Source organism: Lonchura striata, chromosome 5 (genome assembly GCF_050655825.1).
Source record: "Lonchura striata isolate lonStrDom1 chromosome 5, ASM5065582v1, whole genome shotgun sequence".
NCBI classification, from domain to species: Eukaryota; Metazoa; Chordata; class Aves; order Passeriformes; family Estrildidae; genus Lonchura; species Lonchura striata.
The window spans coordinates 9,901,389-9,921,893 of record NC_140707.1 but is presented as its reverse complement, the minus strand read 5'-3'; the positions used below and the strand labels follow the sequence as shown (position 1 = coordinate 9,921,893).

At 38.0% G+C, this 20,505-nt stretch overlaps 1 protein-coding gene across 2 annotated transcripts in view; it reads left to right on the top strand.

The window, feature by feature from the left end:
* The window catches only part of IMMP1L (inner mitochondrial membrane peptidase subunit 1), a 31,632-nt gene that overhangs the window by 5,664 nt on the left and 5,463 nt on the right, over window positions 1–20,505 (top strand). For both annotated transcript variants that reach the window (XM_021536723.4, XM_085579591.1), the window contains exons 2-4: window positions 7,925–8,057; window positions 8,819–8,907; window positions 9,493–9,619. In XM_021536723.4, coding sequence (XP_021392398.2) covers window positions 7,953–8,057; window positions 8,819–8,907; window positions 9,493–9,619 — 321 coding nt within the window. In that variant the 5' untranslated portion in view covers window positions 7,925–7,952. The remainder of the gene's footprint in view (window positions 1–7,924; window positions 8,058–8,818; window positions 8,908–9,492; window positions 9,620–20,505) is intronic.

Here is a 20,505-nt window from a genome sequence, read left to right as displayed (position 1 = left end):
ATCATTCTTTATCTCAGTGGATTCAGCTTCCATCCCCTACACTGAGCCTGCCAGTTCCATACCAGAAGTGCTGTATTTGTGGGAACCCCATTTCAGGGGCATCTATCTGGGAGCAGGGCTGTCATTTGTACTAAATGCATTTTGTGTGAGATAATATGTGTAAAAGGAATAAAAATGAATTAACATTTAAAACTGTAGGTACTGAAACAGATTGAGGGAAACCAAAATGTTATCAAGGTCCTAGAAATAACAATCCTGTAAGTGGTTACTCAGTGTATTGCAAATGGGACACACAATATTACTGAAACCTGCAGAACAATAATCTTGAAAATGAATTGTGAGTTTAATTTAGTTGTGGGTGCTGCTGGAAATGTGAGTTTCACTAATTTTTGTGTGGAAAGAATAGAATGTCTTCTTTCTTTGCAATGAAGAGGTAATTCTTCTGAAGATTTAGCCCTAAGGTTTATTAGAATAATATCTGTGTCTCTTCAGTAGCCATGTTTTCAATATTTCTGTGGTTTACATCTGTGACTGTGTCCTTAGCAGAAGAAGAAAGGTAATGGAGCTTTTTTTTTTTTTTTTGCACCTTGCTCTTATTTGTCTGCAAAAATTGTTGCACGTTCTTGGAGCCTCGTGCTTCCTTGTGCGTCGTTTTTTGATTGTTCTTCCATTGGTCCTAAAAGTATGAAGCACTGTTTGATCTTGGTGTTCTCATGCTGTTGCCAAGCCACAGTGACTTTTTAATAGAAATTTTAACATTTCTGGTACGAAAGATCTTAGATTCACAAACCTTAAGTTGTAGGAATATCATCAATATTCTTAGCACACAGAAAATATCTGTGAAAGGAGATATATGACCAGTCACTGGTTTTCCTTTTAGAAAAGCAATGTATTATGGAAGAAAGGGTAAACCACATTCTGTACTTCTGGAACAAACCAGATGAGCAGTTGCAGATGAAATAAAATCTTATCACTTACTAAAAACCTAAATAGTTTTTAAGAAGCAATTCAGGGAGGCAGTACTAATGAAGTTATATAGTGATTTTTTCTGTACTGCTTTTCTGTTTTACTAGTATTTGTGTTCTCATTTGAAAGTTTTGTGTGGGGTGGATGTCTGTGGTAAAATGAGCCATGCTGGCCCTGCTTGGTGATGTGTTTGCTATCAGTGAGGGTGCAGTTTGTGGGGCTGGAGTGTGCTCAGCACCTCAGCTTAGAAACATTTGCTAAATTGAAGGAAGGCACCTCTACTTATTTGATTCCTAAGTAGTCAGTTTTCACATGTATTATTGTGTCAGCTGTATCTTTTATTTTAAACCATCAAATTAAATAATAGCTTATGCTGGCTTTCTATTTTAGTTCATGCTTTTAAAACCTGGAAGTCAGATAAAAAGATAGTTTCAGAATAAATTCAGTATATTATTTATGAGTGGAGCAACACATTAGCATGGAGTTCACAATAGATCATATCGCTTTTATTCCATCTTACAAGCTTAGCAGCACAAACAGAATAATCAACATATTATTTGGCTGTCATCTGCTGAACAGAAAGCAGAGATCACAAGGAGGTTTTCCCTAGCTGCAGTGATGGCCTTTTTGTTCCAAGCCCCCATCTGGGAGGGCCATGGTGTGTTATCATATGGAACGCGGGGTTTGCTGTAATCTGCTTAGCTGCACTGCAGTTTGAATCTTTATTCCATGTTTGTGTAATTTATAATTTTAATGAGACCATGGCTCTTGTGGGCTTTGAAATATATTAAAAGCTCTTTTGTGCATATGCTTTTGTTCTTGCTTAATAGGCTCAGTGTATTTAAAACTGATGAATTTTTATTCATGGATTTGGATGTCTGGGGATTAACTTAGACTGAATATCATTGCACTCATCTATTGATGTTTGGAACTTTTTTATACTTGTATCTCTAAGTGGAGAAGACCTTATAGAACTTGTGTAAACATAAAACAGCTCAGAAATAACAAATAAAATCTTATTGAGCAATGAGAAAAAATACTGATTACACTTAATTTTTACTGCATAAACTCCTTTGAAGTACCATTTTGCTCTGAAAAAAGTCCTTGAGTCCATGTACATGTGTGTATGTAGAACTTTGTAACTAAAAAGCAGTTTGGGAAAGCGGTCAACATTTTTGCAGAATAACAGCAGTGATAAGCACTTGATTTGCATTTTTCTTCTATTCAGGTAACTTGAAAAAGTAAATACTGAGCACTCTCTTGTCTGACTTGTTTCCTTTCTTCTGTTTTTTTAACACATTTTTTAAATGCAGAGTGTGCATAAGCTATTTTATTAGAAGTTGATGCTCATAACTGGGGAGTATTGATAAACATGCAGAAGGATTCTTCACTGCTATTTCCTGACAGTGCTAAAATTGGTCTTGTTTTTTGCTTTTTTATTTCTCACATATTCAATGGTTTGTTTATCGTTTAATTGTCTGTCAGGTTTGATTTCCCGTTTGTTTAAAGATTTGATACTTTGTGACTTCTGTGTTTCTAAACTACTGTGGAGCCTCTTCCATGATGGCAATCTCTCTGAGACCAACACTGGCAATAAGATGGAGACAATTGTGTTTCTTCTAAATAGTCTTGCTGATGGTGTACTGAAATGTGGAGGGGTTGTTTGATGTGGAGGTGCTTTGGGATTTTTGCTTGTGGTGTTTTTGTTTGTGGTGTTTTTTGTTGGGTTTGCTGGTTTTTACCAGCAAACCATCTGCTTTGTAATGAAAATATATTTTAAGTAAACAGCTTTTTTAGTTCTCAGTGCACAGGGGAGTTATTCACCTCTCTTCTCTTCGCTGCTTTGAGTAGTGTTTCCAAAGTCATCTTTCCACATGATGTGTCAGCTGGGAAGTGCAGGGGACACATGAGCCAAGGACAACTTCAGATTTTTTAGGGTTGTAGATTTTTAGTGCCTAATCTGAAAATTAGGCTTTGTCTTACTAAACTGAAGTGAATTTTCAATGTTGATACGTCTGTGTGTCAAGGCAATGAATGTATTGGAATTGAAGATAAACACAGGTAGTTATTTGACCATTGTGAAACAGGCACAGCCTGTTTTTCTCAGTTACCAGAAAGGTAACTGCCAGACCTTGGTGTTTGTCCTGACTTTGACCTTGTCAGAAGACTGTAAAGTGAATTTTGGCATCCCTGAGGCCCAGGCCTGCCATGTATGATCATGCCTTTGCTCAGCTGTCTGGATTTCACTGTTCAGCAAAGAGGAGTGAATGGAGCTGCAGAGGAGGACAAGCTTTGGAATGCATCTGGCCATTAAAACAGCATTTTATTCAGGGTTGTGCAAGTGTTAGGAGCTGCTTCCCAAAGGTAAATAGAACCAGTGAGAAATACCTGAAATCTGTGTTGGGAAATTGCTCATTCTTGTCGGTAGTCTCTGGTTATTTAACACCAGCCAATTGTGTTATGTTTACAGGATTAAACTCCTTGTCAGCTTGAGATCAGCAGCTGAAGGAGCTCTCGTTGGAGACAAACTGCCAGTGCCTAGTAGAGATAGTGTGTAAAAAAGTTATCTCTTCCAGAATACCCAGCTTCCTCACATTTTCCAGACCAAGTCTAGTGTTTCTTCCAGAGTAAAGCAACAGCTGAAAATAAAAAAGCAATTCTTCTAATCTCCAGCACAGAGGGACCTTTTGAAAATTGTTCTTAATTTTGCTTTAGATGTTCAGAATCCTCTGATTATAATTAAAATATTTAAAGCATTTTCTGTATTTATATTTTGTATATTTTTAAATCTATTTAATGCATATTTTGTATCTAATATGGGAAGCATCCAAATAAACAAGATACACACACTTCATTCTTCTAGCACATGTAACATCAGTTTAATGCAGAAGTTTTAAAATAATACTTTAATATAAATAACAGCTCAAACATAAATATTTAAATGGCCTAGTCAGTGTGCAGTCTTTTTGTCATTTGGGTTTTTGGATTGTTTTTTATAGTGATCTCAGAGTAATTCGGTGGGAAAGAGGTGGTGCATAGAGAAAGGTGTCTGGTAAGAATTGGAGAAGGTTAGCAGAAGAGTTTATGTTATGGAAGGAAAGACTGATAATCTCTCTCTATATATTCAGTGGCATACATTACTTCACTACAATTCACAACATATTCAGTTCCAGAATTGGGAAACATTATATAAAGCAAATGCTACCAGAAATTTTTTATGAAAGTGAAAAATCTGTTTAGTGCCAAGTGCAGTGTTTTGTTTAGTCACACTTTCAGTGCCTGCAACTTTGATTTTCCTGAATTTAAAAATTCAGCGCCATGACTTAAATTGTCTTACACAATGCTGTTGGTTTTCTGAAAATGATAAATCTGCTCATTGATTTTCTAATTTTATTATGTACACAGCTAATTGTAATCCAAGATTACAGCAAACAAGATGTTAATTTCTAGACAACCTATGTACATTTCCCTCAGAGTGCAAGTGCTACAGAAGCGAAGAGTACAAAGAGAATACCATTTGTGCTATCCTCACAGGAGCTGTCAATAAAAGATGTAATAGGGGATTTAGGAATCTGGAAATGGCCAACTAATTTATGTGAATCTATTTTATTTCAGCTAGAAAGCCCAAGCTCTGTTTCGTCTGCACTGCATATTGCAGAGCACAGGCTGTCTATAGAAAACCAGGCGGCTGCATATGGATAGTCCCTTGATATCATTCACTTGCTGTGTAATCTTATTATGCAAAGTTCTAATCTTCACCTAGAATGAATGCCTCTGGGTCAGAATATAGTCATATCAGGGTTTTTGAGGTCATGTTTTGTGATCCTTAGCTTATTCTTCTAAGTAGAGCTGGGATTTAAAGAGTATTCCCCAGACACTGGCAGAGATAGACGGCAAAACCTGCTGCCTTTTTGGAAGACAAGACCAACATGAGGTCCCTGGTAGGATTAAACTTGATTTGTAGCTGTAGGATTTTTTAACAGATGTATTATTGGACAGGGAATAGGGGGCCACCAGCACAGCGAAATTGGATCACAATTGGCATTCTCAGGGAGTCCGCTGGCTGCTAAAACAGCAGCTGCATGTGGATTTGACTTCTTTCAGGTGAAGCGACTTCCAGTCATTTGGAAAGGATGGGATGAAAAGGAACCTTGGTGATAATTTTGATGTCTGCAAGATTTAGTACCAATGTAATGGGATTATCGGTAACACCTTCGCTGCAGAAAAAGCCACCTGGCGCTATAACTGGCAGCAACTGAGAACTAATCCTTTCCCATCTCTTGGATGTCATTCATGAGGCTCAAAGTGATTTCTACCCTGCTAGCTGTGATTAATTTTATAAACAAACAAACAAAAACCCGAGTGATGAAAGCAATGGCTATGGAAGGAAAGGGGAGCAGAAGATACTAGTAATTACATTTTGCATATTATTTGCTGTGTATTTTACTACTGTACAGTTGTGGTAAAGTAACCAAATTGTGTTTTTTGTGATAAATATGGATGTGTGACCTTTTTTAACCAATGTTGATTTCAGTAGACATTTTTCAGCTACCTGCTATATGATAGTAGGTAGTACCTGGAAGTAATTACAACAGGTTTTAGGCCATTAGTTCTGCAATAAGGATGTTTATACTACAGAGCCATTAAGTTTTCAAGGGGCCTGTGACTTAAATAATTTGTTTTATTGTGCTTAATGGTCTTATATTCGATCTGGTGGAGTTGCCTGCTGATGGTACTTTCTATTAAAATTGTGTGATGTGGAAAACTGTTCAGCTGTTTACTTCCTTGTGATCAACAATATGACATAGTTTCAAAAATATAATGATACAAGGTTTTCAGAGGAAGCAATTCTATTTTAATGATGCTCAAGTTATTTATTCCTGTGTGGATTTTTTTTTTTCTTTTTAAATAAACTAGTTTGGTCTGGTGGACTTGCTGCAACCAGTTATTAACTAGAAGTTGTTATTTAAAACTACATGGAAACTTTTAGGATTTTGGTTATTTGGAATGAATGTTAGATGTCTAAAGATAAACCTTAACATTTAAAAAACCGTCCCATCCTCAGGAGGTACCTTGGCATGGTCAGACTGCATAATCCAGGTATATATGTATCTTCATTTGAAATTAACTTTCTTGGGTAGTAGTCAAAAGCTTTTAAAAGCAAAAAAATTTTTTGATTGTTATCATAAAATCTGATAAGCTTGAGAATTAAAAAAAACCTTTGTACTACATGTATAAGAAGGGGTTGGTGAAATCTATGTGTCAGGAGTTAAGAATTTATTTTAAGAGAACTGGGAATAAAATTTGAGAGCTTTCCATTCATGTTCTGTCCTTGTGGTTATCTTTTTACCATGGGAGCTCTGGCAGCAGGCAAAGCTCACTCTGAGCCCTGGGTTTCCCTGAATAGCTCCCAAATCTACTCACAAGCATCCCAGGGACACACATGTCCAGGATAACTGTCCCTGTTTGTGTCACCTAAAATCCAAAAGGAAACGGCTTGCAATCACTCTGGAACTTGTTTTCTGAGATGTAGAGCTGTTGTTTCGAGTTTCATAATAAAAACATTTTAGTTACAACCTGACAGCTCCTGGCATGGGAGGTTTGCACATTCTCTTGATGTTATTATTCTTTATTTGTCCCAGTTTGATCTGTGTACTCTGGGCATTGTAATGCGTTGTTTGTAAATGCTTTTTTACCTGCAATACCCACAGTTACCTAGATTCCCTACTATCTTAATATGTTAATATAAGGTTTTTGAATACCAAGGGTCAAAAGTAGAGGATGCTTGTACAGTATTTTTCTTTCTCCCTGAACTGAGAAGCAATGTGATGAGGCTCCTTTCTAGCAGGTGCTGTTAAGAAGGATTGATGATGGACTTCTCTCAAAACGTAGTTTTGGATTCACCTATTTCTGCAACTCAGATTCATCTGCTGTGCCCCCACTTTCTTTTGTGACCTGTCTCACATTTCTGGGCTCTCAGTGTGTCTGGCCTAAGAGTAAGGCATTGGTTGGTGCTTTTTGGGTGCACTGAATTGAGAAGAACCAACCACTTCTGTGCCTCACCAGAATGGATTCTGCTGAAAGTGCATTCCCCTTCTAGGGGAGCAGCTCCAGTTCCTGCAGTGTGTCCTGTAGCGTGCTGGGTGCTGCATCTGCCAGACACAATTCAAGATTTTTCTGTTTTCCATTGTATTTTGGGTTATTACTGCGAAAATGGTCAGATGGTGAATGACGTTTATGTAGATAAAACAAGGAATTGAACTTGTTGGAGAATATTTGCAATTATTTGCAATAATGGTTGTCTTTTGAATGTAGTCAGGTAAAACTACCATTAAATTCTAGTGAGAGTGAAAATAAAGCCATGAACCTATAAATTCCTATCTTTAATTAGTGAAATGCAATGAAATGTCTTTATTTCATTTGAAGTGGCCATATTTTACACAGCATTTTTCCTTTTTTTTTCCTTTCAATGTACTGTATTTGCTCAGCAAACTCTATTGACCCATCTTAGTAAAAGAGGGAAATCTTGCAGTGGTTTTAGTTCATGATAAGGAAACACTGAGTTTAAGGGGGCAGGTGTTTTGCAGAACGTAGAGCTTGCTTCAATTACTTCAGTATATTTTCCACTTCCTTAAGTGTAACCACCAAATTTTGATAAGGAAACATTTTATTTAGATTAGCATTGCAGGAACTGGATCTCCCAATCAGAGTTGGACTTGAATACTTGGGAAAAGGGGTCAGAAAAGTTTTACAGCTGCAGAAGTTTAGCACTGTGCTGCAGCTGAGAACAGAAAGAGCTGATGCCTTATTTCTATATCCACCTCTTCAGGTCGCTCTGATTATTTGTTGGTTTCATTACACTGCTGGGTTTTAATCCACCTGTTACACTCAAAAGATGGGTTTGTAAATGTTGGATTGCTTGTTCTCCAATGAATGACCCTCTTCTGTTTTTCTGTAGAGCCAGCTGGGCACCGTACCACTATAGGATGCTTCGCAATGCCCTAGGAAAAACCTTCCGATTTCTGGGCTACACGGTGCAATATGGCTGCATAGCACACTGTGCCTTTGAGTACCTTGGAGGAATTGTTGTGGTAACTCTTCATTTTCATGACATTTAAAAGAAGATAAAACTGTAATGCTGACATTTTTCTATGTGATGATGCCAGTATTTCAGGTTTCTTAATTTTCTTTGAAGCACTGAACACAATTTATGGGAAACAGGTCCAGCCCTTTTGAAAATTATTTGTTCTTTAGGCATTCATGTTTTCTGATGTGTTATTGCTTGAGGCATCACTGAAGTAAATGGGAAACTGATTAAGCCTTTTGCAGAGTCCATCCTTTAAAAAAGACTGGAGTCACCAACAGAAAATGCCTTTGTTTCACACTCAGGCCAGATTTCTGGATGTTTTATGCTCCTTGCCCCTCCTCCCCAGGTCCTTAACCTGGCAGATACTGCTGCTGGGCATGTAGGAGTTTGGCTGTCAGCTGCTCCTGCAGCTTCTGTGATGATTCTGTGTCACAGAGAAGAGCAAGGGGTAAGCCAGTATGGCTTTGAGCACTGCTCCTAAAAATTTTTTGGAGATGCAGCGCTGAAGGAGTCCATAAGGACCTGTAGCACCTAGTGCAGTTCAGGACCAATCTCAAGGAAATACGGAGCTGTAACAGAGTTAGAGGTGCTCTAGAGGCTCCCCTCAGCTTTTAAATGCATCACACATTCCTTGGAGGAACTCACTTTTAGTTCTCTACATGCCACCTTTTCTAATTTATTAGCATATCATTTGAATAAAAGTTTATTTTAGAAAGAAGCAGTTTGAAATAATAATTTTTTTTCTCCTTTCTTTTGAATTTGCAGTGTTCTGGACCTTCCATGGAACCAACCATTCAGAACTCTGATATTGTCTTTTCGGAGAGCCTCAGCCGCCACTTTTATTGCATTCGAAAGTATGCTCCTCTCTTGAGACCACATCTGACATTCTCTTTGCCAGGGCTTGTCAGTAACCACATTCTGCCCTTTATTTTTAGTGTATTTTTCTGCTTCTAACTTGTAATTTTTCATTGTGTCTAAAGGATGTTAAAGTTATCAGCACAAACAGCCCAATGAACAGCTTGTCAAAATTCAGTTTGGATTTAGTCTGTTGTCACCTTCACAGCTTTGTACAAAAAAATAGAAAAAAAAATAGTTTTTTTCCTCCCACTAAATGGTTCTATTGAGTGAATGTAACTTCTTCTCTAAGCAGTTTGGTCTTGAAAACCAACTATGGCTATTAATGGTCTCAGGTTGTAGTCTTAAATGTTTCATAAATCATCTAAATAACAAAAAATTCACTCAACTTTTAAAACTCTGTAAAATTACACCTGAGTAAAACTGAAGAAATCAAAATTGTGCACAAGAATTTTCAGCACAATGGACCTTCTTTAATGTGTGTGAATATTTTTGGAGTGGATGCATAGATGCTCATGTACTAAGCAAAATTGTTTGTAATTAGAATTCTTCTGTTTGTTTTTGTTTGTTTTTTTTCCTCTCAGAGGAGATATTGTAATTGTGAAAAGCCCAAATGACCCCAAATCAAATATCTGTAAAAGAGTAATTGGCTTGGAAGGGGATAAAGTCTGCACAAGCAACCCTTCAGATTTCCTTAAGAGTCACAGCTATGTAAGTATTAGAGTTTCTTACTATGTAAATTAATGATTCCTTAAGTAGGCCTGGTGGTCTCTAAAGGATTTGCAATATTTGAGGATCATAATAAAACATAAATTATGACATTAATAAATTATTATTCTTGAATATGTACAGTAAAATGTTGAACTTTTAGACTCTATGCCAAGATCTTTCTCTGCCTTTTGTTTCTGTAGGAACTATAGACAGATAATATTTCTGCTGTGCCCTTTGGAAAAATACTCTGAAATTCTCTGTATAAAGTGCAGTACAGATGACAGATGCAGGCAAAACTGCTCCTGTATTTTAAACATTAAGAAGTGAATACTTGACTCTGTAATAGTTTTGCAGATTTTTCTTTCAAAATTATACTTTAGTGTATCTCCATTTCAATGTAGGAATATTTTCATGTTCCTCAGTATGGCTGCAAAAGTAGTTTTCCTAACTTGGCCAAAAGGTCAGGTGATGCAATGAAAAGGGAAAAATAATCTCAATGTTCATTTGTCCTTATGCAGACAGACTTCACAGAAGTTTGGGAAGATCAGTGACAAAATGTTTTTAGCAACTTCTTTTTATGCTCTCATGAGAAAAATCCTCAGGAATGATCACAGAAGAATATAGGTTTTTTCCTTGTCCCAGAAGCATGTTTGACTGTTACCTCTGTTCAGCACTTGTGGAGCCGTCAGCTATTCCCAGGTGTTTTGAATCTTTAAACAAAGCTGTGATTTTGCCCTTTCATACCCACTCCATCCTCAGAATAAGAAGAAGGAGCATGTGGCTGAAGTCCTGTGCTGTGAAGGTGGAGAATTTTATGGAACACTCCTTACAGGCAGCTACAGTTTGTGACACATAAATCCTGTAAGAGTTTAGCCTCCATAAAGGCAGCCACCTTCACCAGGGAGCCTCCAGGTACCATTACTTCATTTGTATTGAGCAGCTGAAGTGGAGTTTGTCTTTACTAAAAGCAAAAATTCTTGTTAACATTTTGTTTAGCAGCAGGAAGTAAGTAAGGATATGAGTCATACCCTGGCCTGAGAGTTTGAATTTGTTTCTTTCACTGCAGTGTTGAGGCAAGACACCTTGGGCACCTGCCTCTAATCTGCACACCTGCTGTAATGCCAGAGCCACTGGAGCTGCTGTTCTTAGAGTTTGCTCACTTGTGGGCATAAAGAAGGAACTCCTTCTCTTACATTTTGAAGTGGAGGACAAGACATTTAGGTCTTCACAAATCAAATTGTGTTAACCATTTAACCAAGGAAAAACCTACCAAAACCCCCAAAGAACAGAAACTCACCTTTCTCACCAAGTTAAGGAATCCTCTAGCTCTGGTGGAGCTTGTAATTGTGATGGAATACACATTTCCCAGAGGAGACTGACCTGAATTCTGTGTACACTGAGAGAAGACACAAACAGAATTTCTCTGAGCATCTTTTTCCTCACTTGTCTTAGTGTTGATAAGGAATTTCTGGGAAGATTTGTACTTAAAACAGGATATCAACTTTTCTGGAAACACTGAAGTGACAAAGTGAATATTCAGCAGAACAATTCCTGCCCTAGTGCAGGATTTCTTGTCTCCAGTTTTAATTTAAAATATGAAGAAAAAGAGCAGATGGGGATTGCAGAGTCCATTTCCTGTTTTCATAAAGGCTAATGTGTGGAAAGACAATGAAGTGACAAGCTTTTGTAATTCTTTCACCATTAATTGTATCTAGGAGGAGGAATTATCTAAATGGAAGTGCTCTTGTGCCTGATACCTGTTTTCCTTCTACCTTTAGTGCTTGGTAAAGAGGTAGGTCTTTCCATCTGTTCATAAGATACTTCCTTTACAGAAGAGTAAATTCTCAATGTGGATATCTGTACTTTATGTTCATAACTGAGGCTGGATTACCCACTAAGTAAATTGTTGGGGAGGGGAAACGTAGGCAATTGCCTAATCAGATTCCTTCTTTTAGTGAGTCACTGTGCTATGCACTTTTAACTCAAACACAGAATTCCTCACAGCAAATAATGGCAGCAGATGTACAGAGAACTGGCTGTTTTGTTGATACTTGCCTGAGGTAGGTTTTGGAAAAAAAAGATTGTCCAAACTGAGGAAAGGCCTGGGCTGAGGTTCCAAATGGCCAGGAGTGCTGCTGAAGGGTCTGTCTGCCCAGGGCAGGTACCACTCCTGAAGTGAGCAAAGCCTGGAAAGTGTCATGAATTTTGCACTTTATATTTGGCTACTAACTGCCTTTTTTCAAACAGGAAATCTGAGTGGTGTGTGAATGCTGTGACTCCAAAGTGTATAAGGTCAGAGCAGTCTTTGTTTTTATTATAGCAAACTGCTCAGCTTTCCTTGAGGGCTTGTCTCCTATTTTGGGAAGTTTCTGTCATGTTGCTGACTTACACAGTAAATGGGAATATCAGATGCCAGCGATATTGCCAAATTAGGCAGCTCAGACCCCTGCTTCAGTCTGTGCTGCTGCTTGCCAACTAGAGGATAGGTTTTCTGAGCTAGCCAGTTCCTGGAGATGGCAGAGTAATGGCCACACAGCTGAGGTGAAATTACCTGTAAGCACCTGCTTTAGATTTGCCCTAAAAGGAAAATCCTTAGAGTCACATTAGTAGGAATTGCTCTCAGTCTGTATTGACTGTGTCAGTGGTAGCGTTGGCATATTTTTCAGCATTGAAGTTAGGGATTTTTGTGCTTAGAAGCATTGCCACATACAATTCTTACCCTGAAGCCTAAGAAAATGCTAAAATCAGATCCTACTTGAGGTGCTGGTTCATTCATGAATATATTTCTCAGCATGTCTTTATGTGTAGGTAGGAGAATGGAGAACTCTGTTTACAATTGCTCTCTGTAAAATTACACAGATGAGATACATTATTGCTGCAAACAACCAAGGAGATACAAGAAACAAAGAAAAAGAAACATAACGTAAGCTGAAGATCATAAGTAAGTTGTTCTGAAAAGAGGTATTTCAGTGAGTCAAAATGCACAATAGCAGTGGCAGTTAAAATACTCTTGCTGCTCTATTTAACTGAAGGAAGATATCATAAGAGAAAATTTTTGTCAGAGTGCACTAAAGCTGTATCAAAAACCTGTCTCTGATGGAGTTGGATTACAGGCTGATGGAAATAATGCTACATATAAAACTGGGCGGTATAAATTAGGCATGTGCTGAAATTACAATTTAAGTACATACGATTGGAGTTTATCTGCAGAACAATAATTAGGGAAATCTTCCTATTTACATGAAAGTATAATGAAATTCCTTTTTTTAATAAGCTGCTATAGTATTACAAAGTTAGGAATAGGTAGTTTTCCTTTTTGTTGATATCTAGTATGGGATGTGAGCATTAGGCTGGGAGTTTTGCAGGACTTTTTTGGTTTTGTGCTGCTAAATGTACATTTGTAAATAGAAACAAATGCATTTGCTGTAATAAACATTTAAGAATGTATAATGTATTTTTTATGTATCAGAGGCAATGTGTTATGAACCCAGAAGCGAAAAAGGTAAACAACTAATCCTGTATTCAGAACTAGTTCCACTTATTAAGAGATATCCTATTTTATTCATTTAACTATATAGGGATTAATGAGGATTAATAAGGAAATTAATCACAGTAATTTCTGAAATTGTCCCTAAAATAAAAAAAAAAACAAAAAAACAGCTGAAAGGTTATTTTTGATATTCAGGCTTTTATTTCCTGTTTAAAAAAGTCTTAATACAGGTTTATAATTAATATTGAGTATCTTACTGCTCTATTTGAATTTGTTTTAATGCCATTTACTTTAGCTTTAATTTCTTTACATACCATATGTTCTTGTGCTGCAGGTCCTATTTACACTGTGAAAAAGTGAGGGCTAAACCATCAGCATCAAACAGCTTGTATGTCATAAACCACCAATATGCTGAGCCTTCGAGGCACTTAAACAAAAGTAGTCCCTAATAATGTCACTTAATAGAGGCAGAGTCTGTAAATAAGGAACTGCCTCGTGCGAGTCTCGGTGATAAAAAGCTGAGCTACAAATCCATATCTCAGCAACACCGTGCTGCTGATCAATCAGCTCCCACTAATGCTGCCAGCCTGGCAGCCTGGGGAGTGTTTGCCTTGTGCTGCAGCAAGCCTCGCCACGGAGATGGCATCTCCTCATCCTGTGGGAGCTGCAGAGCCAACAGAATTCCCAGGATAATGCACCTCGCTGTGTTTGCACAGGGCTCTTAACTCTCCAGCAGTTCTTGGCAAATGCAGTAAGATGTGGGCACTAAGAGTAACATAATGTCAAGGCAAATGACACAGAATCGTAATCACAGGGTTTGAATACACCCTGCAAGACACTGAAAAGTGCTTTGATATTTCAGTGCACTGTTGGATAGTCATTTTAAGATGTCCTAAATAGCAATTAAAAATAAACCTAACTGAAACATCACTTCTTTTCCCTTTGCTGTAAGTATTTAATGTTTACACTCATGGTTTAGTAGTTCACCGAGTAAGTTTCAGTAGTTGCTGATACGGAAAATGAGTAAGTTATTTTCTTGCTCCTCCTTAGCTCTAAGTGTTCTAGAGGTTTGAGAGAAAGTCATGCCATAATTCTAACCAGCAGCTGTGCTGAATGTCTGGTGGGAGAGGAGAGCTGATTTGGCATATTTGTTGGCTTGCAGATGGCTCTATATCCCAGTACAGAGAGTTCATGATTCATATTTAACTTGAATTTTCTGAGAAGTTGTTTGAAATCAAAATTCTGATTTGTCAAAACTAAATTGTTCAAGGGAAAAGAAACTCAAAGGATTTTATCAGTCTTAACTTCCAATATTTCCAGAGTTTCTTCTGCTCAAGTGGCTTGGTCTTTGTACCTTTGCAGTTTTGGTTTGGTGATACTTCAAAACACAGAAATACTTACATTTTATGATTCTGTTATTCCTCTGCTCAAAGTTCAGTACTAACTTCTGGGAAGCTGCTCAGGATGGTGAAACCTGCTACTTGAGACTCAATGAAAGCTTCTGAGCACATGTTTTATTCTGACTGTAGCAGATGTGCAGGAGAGATTCAGGTCCCTCCTGATGGAGCTGGCAGGCAGGATTCCTGGATTATGGAACCCCTGCTCTGCCAGGCTGAACTGCAGATCTGTGAGCACAAGGCACGCCAGTGATGCTGATGGGTTCTGTGTTAGAACCAGTTCCAGTTGGGTCTGCACCCACAGGGTTCTGTGTTCTCAGATTTACACTTTTGGGTGACTCTGTTACATCATCTGTTAGCTGGAGAAGAAAATCCAACCCTTCTTAATTATTGCTGTCAGAAAGGTCTCTGCAAACTGTTAAGTAATCTTTGATGGATTTGTAATCAGTACTTTCTTCTAAAACACTCATCTTCTGGCTAATAAATCTAAGGCTAATAAGAGTCTGGACATATGAATCACAGACATATTCTGAATTTTTGCTCAGGAGTTTTCAAATGTAGTAGGAAATTTGGGTCTGAAAGTTTTGGCTCAAGAACATGAACCAGTTAGTTTGAATTTTAATTGATAATAGTTTTAGAAAAGGAAAGATGATTCATAATTTAAATTTAGGGTTGCAGATAGAGGTTTTAGAAATGAGATATATTGCTTTTCCAGTTGATTGAGATCCGTGTATTTAACAGTATGATCTAGAACTCAGCATTAAATATTTACAGCAATAAATAATGCATGCAAGTGTTTGAATTAACACAGTTGAAAACTTTTGGAACAGGTAAAAAGTGATACTGAGAGAAATCCGGTATTTTTCTCATTTGACTGACAGCCATCTCTGATGTGAAAACCTCTTCTATTAAGCCAAGAGTGTAGTGATCAAACCTTTTAAGTTCTGTGCAGTCAAGCTCAGGACAGCAGTAGTTACTCCTACATTACACAAATTTTAGAATGAGCAGCAGTGATGAAACCCCAAAGATTGAAATAACCAATGAGTGCTCTGGCAAGTCACTGTAACAGCTTAAACACAGTTTTGTTACAGAACAACACCCAACTGTTGTGCTTTGTGGTAGAGAAAAATGTCTTAAAATGTCTTAGAAATTCAAGCCTAAGTTAATATTCCCCTATGGTGTGTGAGTTAACACTGGAGGTTATGTGATTTTAATATTGATTAATATTTAATTTCAAAACTTAGGCAAATCCTCATATCTTATTGTTTTATAAATCTTCCATTAAAATTACAAATGTCATAGTCCAGAGAATGAATTCATAATATAAATATGTAATCACAATGAATTTGATTTTCTGTATAAAAACACATTAGTGTTTCACTGACGTCTTCTCTAATAACAGCCTGGACCAACATCATAATGTCTTCTTTTTAATATGTGCATTTAAACAAACTGGGTCAAGTACCTTATATCTTATTCATAAGCAGCTTAAACTGTTCAGCAAGTGGAGGGAAAATGCTAAACTCTTTGGAAGTACCTATACATTTAAGGTAAATTCATTCTATTATATTAAGAAATATTAAATTCCAGGTAATTCAGCCTTTTAAGGATACACAGAAGATATTGATTTAACATCTGCTATTCCAGTGTGGTTGCTACCATTTCATAGCTTTTTTAGTACAAAAAAAGTAAATATAAGTAAAAGTAAAAAGTAAATGCTTACCCTGATTCTGAAAATATTGAGCTAATTAATGTGGTTGGGTTTCATACAAATGGCAGCCTTAATATGAACAACATTTATGATAAACCTACAGAAACAGTGCCTGGAGCAACTGGATCATTAAAAAAAGTGTTTTTTAAGCATTATTCAGTCTTGGTTCTGAATTAATAAATAAAGGATTAAGGAGTAGTTATGTGAGACTTTAAGTATAGAGTGATAAAACAAACTCCTGCATTTCTGTGGTGTATATTTTATCCTAACTAGATGCAATTTACTTAAATAAGGCAATTTAATCAGTATTTAGTAAATTTGTCATTTGATATTGTAGAATCTTTCATCATATTTCACTTTAATCAAGAAAGGTAACACCTGTGGTTTATTCACAAAAGCTCCTTTTGTTAAATGAACACCCGCAGGCCATGAAGCAATTACATTTGTTGCTTGTACCAAAGTAGGAGGCACTTAAATAGACCTTAGTAGGGATAGATGAGAACTTGCAGACTTTATTCTTTTGTCCAGCACTGAGATTAGTTCTTATCATAGCTCAAGAAGGAAGCCTCTGAACTGAAAAGATGGGAATTATTTAAAGTTCTTCTTAAGTTTGAAACTTTGATATTTCTGGAGGTGATGTGAATACCTGTGACCTTACAAAAGTTCAAACATCTATTCCCAGCTGATTGTATGTGCTGATGTTTTTTGAGATTGCAAGACATTCCTAAGTCCCCTAAAATCACTAGCAAAAACTGTCTCAAAACAAAAACCCCAAACCACAGAAGCCTGTTTTCAGTTAGTTAGGTTTGGGGGTATTTTTGAGGCAGATAATTTAGTCTGTTAGCTTTATTTGCAATACATGAGTTTCCTAATGTGTCAGTTAATGCAGGACAGGGTTATTATCTCTTGGGTTTGAACATAATTGAGTAATCAAAGAAAAAAGTTTGGCATCATGTAAAGAGCCCAAAAGAATATAATTATTTGATGATTCCCCTCCTTTAAGTAAATTAATGTTTTATGCTGGTGAGTATGAATCACATACCTGCCCTATACTTCAGTTCTGCCACTTTAACTGCACCACTGATTAAACTTCAACAGCTCTGCAAATTTTGCCAGTTTGTCAGTGAAAAATGTTTATTTGGGGTGAAAGAGAATGAACTTCTGCTTCCAGCTCAGCTGTTGCCAAGGATAGTCTTGTTCTGGTCTAGAGCCTGGGGAGGGAGCAGAGGGGTGTCTGATGGGTGTCTTTCATTGTCACACTTTGAAGCAGCACTGCAGATAACCGGTTCTGCCTGAGAACAAGGGAGGTAAATCCTCGGGTAATCTGCACAGAACAGGGCACAGGGGCTGCTGAGGCAGAGGGGGTTGGCTGCAGACAGTCAGAGGCAGCTTTTCACAGCAGCCTGCACTGCTGAGGAGTTGCTGGTTCTGCAGAGTCCCACTCATTCTGTGAAAATCCAGCTGCTGGGCGTGTGGGACTTTCCCATCATTAGTTGTGGCCTGTGTGTAGGGAGATCAGAGATGCTGCCCAGCCCAGGGCAATGCTTTTACCCCTCATCAGTATGGCTTTGTAGTCACTGTCCCTCTGTATAGTGGGAACTGTGATTTCAGTGCCACTTCCTGGATGCAGTGAACTTTCTCTAAGAGGTCCACAGCCTGTAGATACCAAAGTGCAACCTGTGAGCTGCCACACAAGTGGCTTTCCCTCTGCCTTGGGGTTTTTGCAGCACATTGCTGTGCAATTAATACGTTCTTAAATAATTCTTAAATGAAAAGCATTCTTACTAAAGAAAATAGAGGGTTTTAACAGTTAATTCTTTTTCTTTGGTGAATATCATTCCAAGCTACTGTGCTTGCAGAGATTGGCAGTGTTTCAGATTGAGTCCTGCCTCTGTAAAGGGTGACACTCCAAGTGGACTATTTCCTATGAGTAATCCCACTGAGATCAGTGATGTGGTGTAGACATGGCTTGGTGCATGGAACCTTGGAGGATTCTGGCACTGGTCTTTTTTTCAAAGAGGTTTATACTACTTTGGTTATTTTTTTTTTAATTAATGATTATGGCCTGTTACTGGTACTTGGTTTTACATTTTCTTGTAATTCTTGTCATTTCTATTGCTTGACTTTAATTCTAGGTTGTAGTGAAGTGCCTAGATGATGGACAGATGGCCTACAAAGGTGCATTATCCCTAGATGAATCACACATTGTGACAGTACTCTTAATGCTAAATTCAGAAGTGTAGGGCCCAGTCATACCTTCCAGGGAGAACTGCAAAAATTACTTTAAGTGGTGAATTTCAGGATGCAGGAAGATGCTTTACTGCAAATGTTCTACCTGGAATGCAAACTGTGAACATCTTGTCTAGACAAGTAATTATTCCTAGTACTGGAAATAGTTTTATGCCATTGCAGGCAAAAGCAATTTATTTTCTTTTTTGTAGTTTTGGAACTTGGTAGAAATATGGGAAGTGTTCTAGAAAACTTTTGGATATACTTGAGTCATGAGTGGTTCTTTATTTTACACAGTAAAAGATGAGCATCACAGTCTGCCTGTGAGCTGGGAGAAGTGAGAAAGCACCGGAACCAGAACAGCACCAGGGGAGCTGGCAGGGAAACAAGAGCACATTGCAAAAAATGATGCTTTTGCAGCCACATGAAATGTTAACATGGCTTTGCTTTCTGTACCATAGTAATTCCAGCTTGTCCTGTTTGTGTGTTTGCTGAGGGAGTCTGTCACAGTGACAGCAGTTTGGTGTCTGACTCCTTATTCCAGTAGGTGCTGGACAGGGCAGTTTGCACCAGTAAGGTCAGGTGCTGCCTTGTACTGTTATTTGCACATGAGAAACAAACTCACATGTGAGTGTGGACACAGGCAGTGCTTTGGGTGGGTCCACTGAACTAAGTGACCACAAACATCCAACTACCCTGCTGGACATCCTGAACAGGTTGAGCTCAGACAGAGACCTATCAAAACCACAAAACACATATTCTACACAGGTTATTTGACTCTAGATAGAAGCTTTCTAAATGTACAAATTGACTTCTGGTTGGTTTTTTTGTTTGCAAAGCTGCTTGAGTAGGAGGAGGGCCAAAGTCATCTAGCTGGAACCAGCTGGCCTTCCCAGAGGAAACCCTTTGGTGCATGTGCCAGGAATCTGATCAGCCTTCCAAACAACAAAGGTGACAGACAAGCTGAACAGGGAGTTCCTGTCTGGGATGACTGGGAGAACAAGTAGTAAAGGAGCTTGGCTGAAGCAGTGGATCAGTTAAAGACAAAGGAAATGGCAATCCTTTATACCTGTGGAAGGAGATAGTCCCAGTGTGTTTCAAAAGGGCTTAGACATTGCTGGGCATGTGTGGGGTAGGCTTTGTGCCCTCTGACACACCTACAGCACCTTTCCTAGTGCCACAGAAATACAGGGCTGCTTGGGAGGCATGGACAGGCTCACAGATGCTTTCTGCAGTGTGTTTCATTCTGCCAAAGTGACCTGTTGTGTCTCAATCCACAGCTGGCACATTTGCCATGGCTCATCAGAGGGGCTCTGGCAGCAGAGTGCCAGCCTGGGATGCTGGTCTGGTGACAGGCACGTGGCAGCATGGCTAAGCAAGAGGCTCACGTTAAAGCCCAGGTTCCCAGGGAGTGTTACCTGGCCAGACACCTAATAGTACCACCTGCAATTTCCTCCAGTGGGGCACCTGCATCTGTTCTTACTGGTTTACAACCTGCCTTTATTCTAGAGTGGCATTTCACTTTGTTACCCATGAACTCTCCCTTCTGCAGACTATTTAGGGTCTGCATGTTTAGGGTGTGCATGGCTCAATTCCAAAACATTCATGCTGCTCCTACTTTGAGTTTCACTTGAAAGTGTTTATTTATTTATTCATTTAGTTTCCATATGTTTTTCCTCTGAATTGTGGTCATAGTAATGTTTCAAGTAGATACTTCATAGAAATGTTCCAAGTAGATACTTCGTAGAAATGTTCCAAGTAGATACTTGGTTTTGGAAAAATGTATGTTTAAAGTCCATATTAAATATTCTCTAGATTGAGAATATGTTGCTTCATTTAAATTTTTAGCCTGATTTAAAATTTTAGAAACAAAACCCAATTAGAAATGTAATTATAAAATATTTTATTTGGTAACTTGAAAGAGGTTATTTGTATCTGAAACATTTTTAAGAAAACATTGCAAAATATTGTTTATTCCAAGCAGTTATCTTAGTTTAAGACTTGCAGGAGCAACTTTTTCACATATGAAAGCTTCATACTCTTATTTAGATAACTATTA